The 12,553-nt window shown below is 42.4% G+C and overlaps 1 protein-coding gene across 1 annotated transcript in view; it reads left to right on the forward strand.

The window, feature by feature from the left end:
* clmpb (CXADR like membrane protein b) overlaps positions 1 to 12,553 on the forward strand; it is a 65,135-nt gene that overhangs the window by 45,159 nt on the left and 7,423 nt on the right. Inside the window, exons 2-6 of the mRNA XM_068707682.1 lie at positions 1,792 to 1,943; positions 6,869 to 7,073; positions 9,698 to 9,865; positions 11,257 to 11,379; positions 11,889 to 12,030. Of these exons, the coding sequence (XP_068563783.1) occupies positions 1,792 to 1,943; positions 6,869 to 7,073; positions 9,698 to 9,865; positions 11,257 to 11,379; positions 11,889 to 12,030 (790 nt within the window). The remainder of the gene's footprint in view (positions 1 to 1,791; positions 1,944 to 6,868; positions 7,074 to 9,697; positions 9,866 to 11,256; positions 11,380 to 11,888; positions 12,031 to 12,553) is intronic.

Genomic DNA, 12,553 nt, shown 5'->3' on the forward strand with positions numbered 1-12,553 from the left:
CCCTGCAAATGCTGCATTAAAAAGTCATAAACGGGGATACCTTCAGGGTCCTGGAGTTCCGCTGTTCGGAGGGGTGGCACTTATTTTTCTGCTGACTAATGACCTGAACTGAACAGGTGGTCCAACAGAGCACAAGGACCTCAGCAATGTGTCCTGTCACTCTTGGGCTGCCAAATGGACACACAAACACTCAACCATGAAATGGCCTTTCTCTGTCCAACTAGTGAATGGCAATTGGAAACCTTAAACTTGATTGACAGCGAGGAGCTCGGGCTTATAGCGGAAGCCTCACAAAGTGAAAACAGAGCTTAAAGAAAACTTGAATAACTGCTGAAATCCACATGATGTCATCCGTATGACTGAAGCTCCCTCGGAAGAAGTGGTTTGTGTGAGGCTACTCCTCCGTGTCCTGCGTCAGCACTGACTCAATGGTTTCGCAGCACAGAGCTGACATTTTCATTGGCCCAGAGATCACTTATGGGACAGGGTGTTGGCTCCTGGGTGGACCAGTGAACAAGTGGACAGGCGCCCAGTGAATGCTGATGCATTCGCAGGCCACATTTGGCCTCCTGTGGAACATTTGACAGCATTTGACTGTGTCTGTTGAGCACAAAGGGATTCTTTAAAAGAGTGGCTCTGGGTTGAATCACTCCACCGCAAACACAACACCTGTTAATGTACAGTACCGTTTTGTTTTTTTCTTTAAATACGTGTTCCACGCCATGATGTTTATTTAGTCTGTGCAAACAGGGGGAAATATTGAACCTCCGTGCTATTAAGCAGCATGATAATGAAAAGGAGATGTAGCTATATTTACACGCTCAGAATCGCCAGGAGCTATCGGCTCGTTCGGCAATCAAATTAAAGACCGGTAGTTAAGTTAAATGATGTTGAGCCAAAAATATCCGTCACATTTGAGTGTGTAAGCTCAGTGGCGCTCTGCAGTATCGTAAAGTCTTTCTACCAGGTGGAGGGAGTCGAATATCTCAGCAGTGCCCCACCCCCTCTGGACGCACACAAAAACACACACCAGCACCATCCATAGCTTCAGCTTCCAGCAAACCCTTCTGACGCCTCTGGCTAATTCCACTCAAAGCCCACAGGGCTGTTCTGCATCCTCCAATAAATTAGCCTCGCTGCTCCCCCACTGAGACACAGGCCCTGACAGTCTGGCCGGTGCCCGAGTCACTCGCTTGTGCACACAATCATAGTTATTGCAACTTTTTATTGCAACCAAAAGATCTTCACTGAGTAAACTTGGGAATGTGTGGTTCGTGTGTTACTGCTGTAAGATTGCATGTTCCGTTTGTGGACAGTGTCCGATCTCAATTCCATTTTGATAATAGGAAAGTAGCCGGGACTAGGTTGGAACATTTTAGTGAGACAGAGGGACGCAATAACTATATCCCATCAGTTTTAGTGTACCTTCCCTTCCCATTGCTCAGAGCTGTTGCTGTGAAGAGGAAAGTGTTCTTTGACTGCCCTTGTCAAAAGGGTTTACCAAAAAAGATCATCATAATACTTCTCTCTGACCTCCTATGCCAAACTCAATTTCCTGTAAAAAAGAATCCTCTCTCTTCAGCATCCGGGTGTGACGTATCTCAGCATCTGTCAGATAGTGATTGGGATTCTGGGTCATATCTCTTGCTGCGCCTTCCGTCTCAATTTCCTCTATCGGCATGGTTTTTGCTTCCTATCTGCAGCATCTGCCTCTTGTCTCAAGTTTGGATCGAGCATGTGTCCCCATCTGACATCTCTCTACCTCCCCCTCCCTACCTCTCTCCTCCTCAGTTCTATTCAGCCTGCTGTCAGTGGGTGCCCAGATTGAGATGAAGAAGGTCGTTGGGGACAATGCCACCTTACCGTGCCACTACCAGTTCCCATCATCCAGCTCTCTCGACATCGAGTGGCTACTGCAGAAACCGAACTCCAAACAGAAAGTGGTGAGTCCTTTTTCTTCCTGTTTTTGTGAGATTTTAAGACATTCATTGAAATGAGTCCCTTGGAAGTACTGCAAAGTAAAACTTACCAAAAAGGTAATGCTTCTTTAACTGTTCATTGCCAACAGGAGCAGCCTGAACTGTGTCCTCTTCAGGGGTAAAAAGTATTTTTACAGGCCGAACATAAATAAAAGAACATTTGTGCTAAAACACAGACCTCTGCCTACGACTGCCGTATTTTTTCTAGCTGACATATATATCTTCTCCTCCTTATTCTTTTCCTCGGCCTCTCTCTGCTTTCATACATCCATTTTTTTTAAAATCTACCTTCTATCTTTCATGCTGATTGATTTACAAAAGGAGCCATAATAGCTGCACATTAACTGAATGCCCAAAGTTACTGTGGCACTTCAAGTTTTAGTACCTTTCACAAAGGAACAATCATGCCCGGAATGTTCCCCAACTCATTTTGTAGTTGTAACCTTGGACCTTTTTCTGCAGCATTAAAGACACAAAAATGAGAACAACTTGGACACGATTTTCAATGAGCTTTTTCTTTTCGTTTTTCAAATGTGACCGCAATGTTCCTTACAGCTCTAATTATGTTTTGCGTCTCTTGCCATCTGATGTGTGGCTGTTAGCTCAGTAGCAACCTGAAGAACTGGAACGTCGTAAGCCAGCCAGAAAGCGCTAACGGAAGCTAAAGTTAGCTAACAGACGGAGCAGCGTAACTGCAGTATTTCTCCTTAAAACAGCTTCAACGGCGACTCCAGGTTCTCTGGAGTATTTTCTGTACCCTGCCCCACAACTGACGTGAGGCTGCTCACACACTCCCTTGAGCTCCACCGAGGGCATTTTGTTGTTTCCAAAACGTCAGCTCATGGAAGAAAGACAGTCTGCGCTGCATATCTGTCACTCTGAAGTGCTCCTGTTTACTTTTCAAGTTATTATAGGCCCACTTTTTTTTACCCAGCGATTTTCGAGGCTTCACATCATGAGTTTGAATTACCTCTGGGCATATTAAGCATCTGTTTATATGCTCTCTGTCTTTTACATTGTTTCCTTAAGTCAAACAAAACAACTTGAATTCCAAATACATGATTTATGTTATTGCATTACACTACTTACAGTGGCGTTTCGGTGGTTTTCCTTTGCTGTGTGTCCGCCTGAAAGCTAGAAGAAAACACAAAACATAAAATCAGTAGATGGCAGCTGATTCTAGACTATGACAGTGCAACTATTCTGTCCTAAATAAATCATCACCTTACTGAAAGTCTTTAAAGAGCCATAACATTTTGTGTCTCACAGCCTCTTGAGACGTTTTTGGTATAGTTTCAGTGGGTTTGAATCATTGCCTTTCTTCACCCAAATTGAGCGTGGTATCTGATGATAGACAGAGCGTAAAATCTCACCATCTTCCTGTCGGAAGAAAGAGATTTCCTTTCTCTTTCGAAGTCGTTCGTTCATGCGCTGATGTGTTGGTTAGCACAGGGAAATATGAGGAAGACAAGGAGAAGAGTGTGTGGAGCGGGAAACCGAGGGGCTAGGAATGAAAGAAAGAGGAAAACAATTCTCATGCTTTGATGATTCAGAGGGGGGCTGCCACATTGCGATGAATATTTAACGGGACGATAACATTGAAGGCGCCATTAATTAAAATCAAAACGTCTGAAAATTTGATTAGGAAAGAGACTGCGCCTGTAGCTGAATGAATAAATCATTCTTTTGTTCTGCTCGAGGGTCGTGTTGAGAGGGAAAGAGCATCTTGTCAACATTTAGCCTCTGTTGGCAAATGTACAGGTTACATGTGTTAAGGACACGGAGGGGCGAGAGACGTCTCACCGAAGTTCATCTTACATCTTATTACTTACTAGCTTCTAATAAACTGGCATCTCAGATTTTCACTGTGCTGACCTGCAACTATAGTCACCCTCAGCACTGGGTATTCCCATAGCAACAGCAGTGGCACAGACCTGGAAACATTTCATTTTCCAAATAAATGTAAAACAATGAAAGTAAGCTGCTTAAAGCGGAAATTCTCCACGTTTCACAAATTATCATCCTTCTTTTGGAAAACACCAGCAGCACTTTAATACTAGGGTTTACTGTATGCTGTTGATTTTCAATGCAACAAAATGCAAAATTGCTGCCCATACAGTAAACAATTTTGAACATAGGTCTAATTTATTGGCATTCATTACCAGGACAATTGTGGCCCACTGAGCTAATACATTTTCATGAAATAGAAGCTGTCTCCAACAACAGCAAATGTGCAGGATATGTATTTTTCCTGTATTTCCTTCTGTATTTATTCTACCATTCAATAAATATATATGTATCATTTATGAGGCTAATTAAACACATAATGAATGACAGTTTTAAAACAAAACGTAAGTGCCTTGAATGTTTGAATGTTAACAAAAAACTATTGGTTTTTGTGAAATTTCCAAATATTCCTCAACAAGGAAATAAGATACATAAACGAAGAACTGATATTTTTGCCAAAAGCACACAGTCCTGGCAGAGACGAGGTTCTGTTACACTCAATATATTTCATCTAATGACTCCTATTTGTTAAAAGAAAAACTAGGGTAGGTAGAAGCGCTCCATGTCTGCATACAGTATTTTCAACTTTCATCGAATAAACAAACCACCTCATTTAATTGCAAACTATGCCAACAGCCTGTGGCCATTTTCTAAATTCTTCTTAAATTCCACACACTCACCGGCGCTTTCACTATCGCTCTCTTGCTGTCATAAGTAAGTGTTCAGAGGACACCCAGACATAACCAGGAGCATGAATACACATCTCCACTTGTAGTGCGGTCTATACTCATGTGAGTAATAAATGAGTTCATGAAGGCAGCTGAAGTGTGCCCATAGGCAGGTGTTTTTTTTAAAAAATATGTCCCACTTTGTGTAGGTGCCAGGGCCATGTCGCTCTGTGCCTGTAGCTGTGGCACGGTAATGTATGTCTGTTTGCATTCATAGTGTGTTTCTACATTTGCTCAGAAGCTACTTTGTGTGTGTAGGTCTGTGCATGTGTGTGTGTGTGTGTGTGTGTGTGTCTGTGTGTAAATGGCCAGTCGTCACCTGTGATCACAGCAGGTACCCCTGTTTCTTAGGCCCTGATGCGCTGTGGCACCGGCATTTAGCAGTCCCCATCTGCAGGCTCTCACTTGCCCTGAGTAATAGGCCACTGTGACAGCTGTGTTTGTTTGTGTTTGTGGATGTGGATGGAGAGAGAGAGAGAGAGAGAGAGAGAGAGAGAGATGGAAAGAGAAACAAGAAGAGTATATAGAAATAAGCCATGCAAAGACATAAATAGGCAGAGACGAGAAAATTAAAGCTTTCCAGTTCAGGTTTACAGATGTTAGATGTCTGCAGTGAAGTCTTTGAAGACCAAGTCTTTGCAAACATCAATGATCCTTGTGCTATAAATACATGTAAAAAGGAAAAAATGAAAAATCACAAACTGTAACACAAACATCTTTGTCTGTTCCAGCCTAATTTTAGTTTGTTTCAGAGTTCTGATAAAGATGCACTACATCTGATCGTTGTTTCTTTTGTGTTTTGTATTTTATCTGATTCTTGATTAATACAATTCTTGACAAATGCAAAAGTTTCTCTGATAAGAAAATCATACAGAAAAAAAAAAATATATATATATTGCATAAAGACTTATAGAGATTATGCATCTGAATCTAAATACACACACACACACACACACACACACACACATACTGTACGTATGTTTGTATGTACCCTGTGTGTGTGAGGCGCGCACACATACAGTACAAACAAACAGTCCTGACTTAAATACAATACTGACTGCGACACTCAATAGCTGTTCACTGTGAACATTAAATGGAAAGATCCAGAGGCACCCCGGGTCATGACACAGGCCAGCAGGCCAACATGCTAATGTATGCAAATGTGTTGATGCAGCAAGCACAGTTTATGCCACACTGCAGAACTTTGGCAACCAATTGTAAGATAACACAATCACATCATAAAAACAAAAGAATAACTTTTATTTGCGGCGGACTGAAATAATTTGAAGGAAAAGTGTCTAAACAAATAAAACTAATACCTCTAACTTGAAAACATGGCCCATTTTTGTCTATTTTCATTGAAATCTGTTCAGTAGGTGTTTTGTTTTTTAATTTCCCTTGTTAAAAAAAAAACATAATTCAGTGAAAAATACTTGACACTATATATCCTAAGTATTATGTACTTAGGATATATAGTGTCATGTATTTTTTTTGAGGAGGGTTGTGAGACATTTGTTTAGTTTTCAATCCTTTTATTTTAGCCAGAGCGCTAACATCACATCAGTGCCACTGTGGGTACTTTAATCTTTTATCTCAGTACCAGAATAGATTTTTATTTGGTCAATTTGACAGCTCCGACTCGCAGAAAGCGCATAAGGAGATAACAGCGCTCACAGATAATCAGCTAAATGAACACTGGCAGGATACTGGCTTTCCAGCAAACGCGTTCATTTGTAAAATATTATTTCCCAAGTGTTAATTAAAAAGTGATTGTTAGCAATGTTACCCATGAGTGCTGGTATTTTCTCAGCACTGTTCACCCAGTGAGGGACTAGGTGGATAGTTTTGAGCTGTACGTGCACCATCATTAGAGTTATATAATCGTAAATGTTGATGGCAGGCTACCAGTCAAATATACCAAGGGTATTACTGTTGGGACATAGACATTACAGTAAATTATCCCACCGCGTTGTTAAGTAATATGAAAGCCTTATTTAGGGGATTGGTTGCATTAATTAGATGAATACTGACATCACCAAAGACAAAATGCTACTTTACCGTCACTAATGCAGAAGGAGGCTTGTCACACGAGAGAGTTTTGTATTTAATCAGATGTTAAATGTTGAAATGTTTCTCTGATTTTCTTCGACGTAGATCATTACCTTCTTTGGGGGTCAGGTGTACACCAATGAGGCGACGGGCAGCGAGGCCAGCCGCCTGTCCTTCGCTGGGGAGTACCTGGGTGGAGACGCCTCCCTGCTGATCAGTGACCTGCTGCTGACCGACTCTGGGGCATACTCTTGTAAAGTCAAGACCGGGGGAAAGTTCCACTGGAACCAGGTCAACCTCATTGTTCTGGGTGAGTGTTGTCAGACACATTGTAATAGGCGCTCAGGTCATGAAGAGACCCAAACCCATTTATACACACACACACACACACACACATATCACATATATACACACGCACACGCACACACACACACACACAGAAGACCTAGTCATTGGATCATTAGCCTGGCACATTTCCTCCGTCATGCTGACTGTCCTAATGATTCAATTTGATTCAGACAGTGTGATTTGATTTTGCTCATGCCGTTTGGGTTCGTTTGGATTGGTTTGTTGATGAGGTGAGACCAGAGACATGCGACTGGGTCTGGAAGAGCATGATTGATTATGTTAGGGTCTGAGTTACACGGACAGGCATCCAGATAAATGCTTTATGTGCCTATATGGCACAGGCTAATGCATGTCCTCTGTGTGATCGATGAGAAAACAGACCCTGCTCTAAGTTTGAGGTACTTTCCGAAATTAAATTTAGTAGTCGAAAAGAACATTAAAAAAATTATCAATGTAACCACTGATAAAAGCTGCTTGGGAAAAGTATTTGTACACGTCATGTCTTAGCTCTTGCTACTATAGAAAAGCCTGTTTTGGTCCCTGCATTGTATCCCCTTCTTTTGCTTTTTGTTTTCCGCAGTATGTGTCTCTCCCTGAGTATCTCAAATAGCTAAACAACTCTGAAGGACAGACAGCAAAAGGGGAGCGGCTGCACCACAAAAGGCCGCCACAAAGTCCAGCGGGAGGAGCAAGAGCGTTCTCAATGTCAGAAAAGCAGGCGATTTATTAAAACATCATGGGAGATTAGTTCAACCCGCGGTTATTGGTTTTCTAATGGAACAGTCTGTTAATCCTCTCGCTCTCACTCTCTTCTCTCTTCCATAAAGACATTTCAGTGAGTTAGTGCCTCGATTTTTACAAATTGCCCTCAGCTTCGCGGTGACACTTTCGATTTTGAGAGGGACGAACATTTGCATTTTTTTTTCTCCCGCTCCCCACGTTAAGATAATAGCTTGGCATGAGACGGCGTGTGAGTGTGTTTGCGTGCACGCCGGGGTTTGTGTTCGTGTTCGCGTGCGAAATGGATGAGTGCACCGTTCTTGTTACAGAAGTGAGTCCGGTTGCATGTGCAGAAGTTTTGACTTGGTGTGTTGGAGTGTGTTGTATTTTGTGTTTGTGGACAAACACAGGTGTGTTTGTATTTGTGTGTGTGTGTGTGTGTGTGTGTGTGTGTGTGTGTGTGTGTGTGTCTGTGGCTCCAACTGTTTCGTGCTGCAGTTTGGCCTAACTGACCCTGACAAAGCTGTGAGACACACACACACACACACACACACACACATGGATGAGGACGGGATGGAGAAAAAGAGGGTTAGACGGACAAAGGCACATAAGCTATCAGGCTGTGTGTGCCGTTTCCTACCAACTCTCTACATTTCAGCATTACAGAGTTACTTATGCTGCAACGGTAAATACACAAAAGTCGACATCTCTGCTATGACAGCATGACAAAAACACAAAACAGTTGTTTAAAAATAGCTCACCGCTGATCTAAAAATACATCACTTGGGAGGGAGAAAGCTGTGTGCTGTTTTCCCGCTTTTATGGCGGTGCAGTGCCTCTCAGCGTGTATCTAAACAGAGCAGCTGCACAGGGCTCAGCAGGCACCAGCTATACTGTACTGTGCCTCCAGCTACTGGACTATGACCAAAACCTTTTGACCTGTGGAGAACATATTACCACAGGCGTCCACAGCCAGCTTTGGGGTCACATTGATCCATTCCCTTATGGGACTGTTGTTTTTCTGCATGTGCCACCAGCACAGAGAAATGACTACGATGCTAAATTAACCCCTTATTAGAAATGGAGTTAGACATATTCTAATAAAGTTTACAATGTATGTTAAACATTTCAACTTTGTGCAACGTAAAAAAGTCATTTTTGTTTTTATTAGGTCACTTCATTTTATGTGTTTTATAAAGCGGTTTTACATTGTGGAATCACTTTTATTTAAATAGATAATCCATTGTAACCTATAATTCATAGACACTTGGAGAGTAATAGCGTCACTAGCCTAACCACTGACAATGAAGGGAGGAAGTATCTTGTAAACTCAAAGAATATTTGTTTGAACTTTTAAGCTTTATTTTATGATAGCAATAACAGTTCCAAATTTGGAAAGGTCTTTATATTCCCACACAATCACACAGGCCAGTTTCAGTAATTTAAGTCTCATTCATTGTCAGCAGAACAACTACAATGCCTGTTTTGATGCTGCTACAAATTAATCTTAGTTTTGTTTGTTTTTTTATATCTTGCTAATTAAATGATTACATATCCACAAATTAGTATGTAAATGTAGATGAATTTATTTGCCATATTTTTTTATATTTTTTTTTATTTCAAACTACACATATTACTGATACAGTACATGTAAGACATTTGAACTATTTATTTTTCTTAACTGTGTTTGCTTGTTCGATCACTTTGTGCCATCACTATAGGTATAAAGCATCTAAATGGTTCGAATTGAATGCAAAACTCAAAAGTACAAGTATATATATGTATCAATGTGACAAACAAAGAAACATTGGCTTGTTCGTTGCACATTTGTATTAAACTGTTTCTGATGCCCATGCGTTCTCACAGTCAAACCTTCCAAGCCGAGGTGCTGGATGGATGGCAAACTCCAGGAGGGCAGTGATGTCAAGCTGAGCTGCAAGTCCAGCGATGGTTCTGACCCCATCAAGTACAAGTGGGAGCGAGTTCTGGACAAAGGCAAGAGTCTGGGCAAGTTGCCAAACCTGGCACTGATAGGTAAGAAAAATAATTGGCACTACACTGATGTGCTGATTCATCATTCAAGCCCTCTGCAGAGAAATGCTTCGAAGATTCATGTTCATATTAGTGATTTTTATAGTCTGCATTCATCCAAGGAAGTCTTTTGCTGAGCACGCTGCCTTTCCTTCGTCTCCTCCCAACTTCATGTTCCTACATTTGCGAACACTGACACCCATGTCTGCCCAGCGCAACGGCATTCTCCTGGTGGCTCTCTGAACTCGTCCACCAGATCATTAGCAGTTACAATTCTTTACTAAAGGGCACTTAGATGTGCTCAGATTGTCCCAATTAGATCACTGATTCCGCATGCCTTTCTTATCTTAAGACCAGCGCCAGTTCCTCCATCAGCTGAACACCACATTATGCATACAACGGTTTGTTTTTTTTGTCCCAGGAAATCAAACAGAAAACAGCCCTGTGATTTCTAGTTGTACTCTGTTGGGATGAGTTGTATAAACACAAGGATCCCAGCTGATACTGACATCTGATGAAGATGCCCGTGACATTGAAATGTCAGCTTGGCTCAAGTGAATAATACCTGCATGCGTGAAGTCACTGGGAACTGAGTGTTTTCTTGGATTGTGTGTAAAGTGGAGAAAATCAAATGTAATACACAGCACTGCTCTGGCAGCTCCCACTACATTCTGTACCAAAAAACAAAACATTGGCTTGGTAGTAGCCCTGAGGCACACTTTATTCACATGGTGTGGATTCTGGCATTCTTCTTGGATCATAACCAGACATATCCGCCTCTAAATAGCAACAGAGACAGTTTATAGCAGAAAAAGCTAATGGTAGGCCAACTCTTCCTACTGTGTATTCTCTAAACCGGCATCAACATCCCCGGGGTGCCGACCTCTCTCTGCCTCAGTTTTCCCTCCAGTGTACAATTGGCATCTGTGACGGCACGTGCCCAGACAAAAACCCTCAAATTAATGACCTCCACCAAACAACACCTGTTCAGTCTAATTAGTTTTCATTGGACGATAACACACAGCGTCAGCAGCCATTATTTATGGGTCTGGTGAAAAGTAATATCACATGGTTGTCATTGGTGGGGGATGACTAAATATCCCATGGGGCTGTTGGGCTCCATCGCTCTCTCAGACACGCTCCTGCTACTCTCCTCAAGTCCTCCTCAGTGGGATGGGCCTCGTTCTTAAATAAACACTCCATCAACGTCTCCGTCTCTGTCTCTCTGTCCCTCTCCCTCACGCTTCTCCCTTCTGTCTCTCTTTCTTCAACCATAAAATACATTTCAGCTGTCTCTCAAGTCGAGCAAACGTAACCGACAATGTGGATAAACATGCAGGAATGCTCAACAATATACGGCAGACACAAATGTTTTTTTTATTTGGATTCCCCAGATCTCAAGAACCCAGAGCTTGTGACTCTGAGGAATCTCACCAAAGACGGCACAGGAGTCTACAGGTGCACGGCAAGCAATGACGTGGGAGAGGAGAACTGCACCGTTGAGGTCACAATGCAACGTGAGTTTTGGGAGGGAAGGGAGAGTCGATCAGGCAGCGTTCGCCTCTCACCGAACTGCCACACTGATTGATGGTTATTGTTTCAAATCTGCAGCTGGAAATACATTTATTCCCCTGTCTGCCTTTCCATCCTCACACTCTCCCCCTCCCCGTTCTCCCCTCCAGTGCTCTAACACTATAGGGACTGCGCTAGACTTAAACTGGTGGCTACTGGTCACCACCTATGCTCCAACAGTTATGTTTCACTGTCACACTAACACATTTCCTGAGAGGCCCAGGACAGTTGGGGTCAGGTGTGGAGAAAATGACACATATCATAGCTCAGCAGAAACAGTTTGATGGCCCTGGTGTTAAATTGAATTTTGGGGCGCTGTGGCACAAATGCAGGGACTGTTGAGATATTTCCTGCGAATGAGCATGGACCATAAGTGTTTGTGAACGATGAATAATATGTGACAGCAAGTGACTCTATCTCTCATCACTCATCACTTCCTCTTCTCCGTTCACAGATGTGAGGGATGTAGGTAAGGTAGCGGGTGCCGTGGTGGGAGTATCCCTCGGTGTCCTCATTGTCATATTAATCATCTGGCTCGTCTTCCGCAAGAAAGAGAAAAAGAAGTACGAGGAGGAGGAGACTCCAAATGAGATCAGGTTCAAACATCCTCTTTTCTTCTGTGACTGCTTCCCTTTTCTTTGCCATTTCGTACTAAAAATACTAGATGTTTGAGTTAAAATGCATGCTACAACGCTAAAATTACAGATATGTGTTTCTGTATGTGTTCTTTCATCTGCCTCAATCATTTAAGGCCAGTTACATTCTTTGATTATCCGACAAACTGAGTAGGAACATAAACCACAAACATGTCTTACATGAGGCAATGTCTCATGCAAAAACAAGGAATCTCAGGCGAGGGAGACGGAGGCATGTGCAGGGTAATGACACAGAAAAGAGATCTCTTGCAACAATACAATTATAGGCTACCTCAGCCACCTGGGGCCCGGGGGCGATGCACCTGGAGACGTGGGTGCTGCAGCACCCGTATTCACCATGAGAACTATCTGAATTTTAGCAGACCATATGATATACATACTGTATGCAAAGTTGGCAGGTGAGCCATGAAAAAACCAATGGAGACAAATGAGGAAGTTAATGTTACAATTAAAGTTTTAGGTC

This window comes from Cebidichthys violaceus, unplaced genomic scaffold, assembly GCF_023349555.1.
Source record: "Cebidichthys violaceus isolate CVI_PGR_0920_01 unplaced genomic scaffold, fCebVio1.0.p SCAF_1, whole genome shotgun sequence".
NCBI classification, from domain to species: domain Eukaryota; kingdom Metazoa; phylum Chordata; class Actinopteri; order Perciformes; family Stichaeidae; genus Cebidichthys; species Cebidichthys violaceus.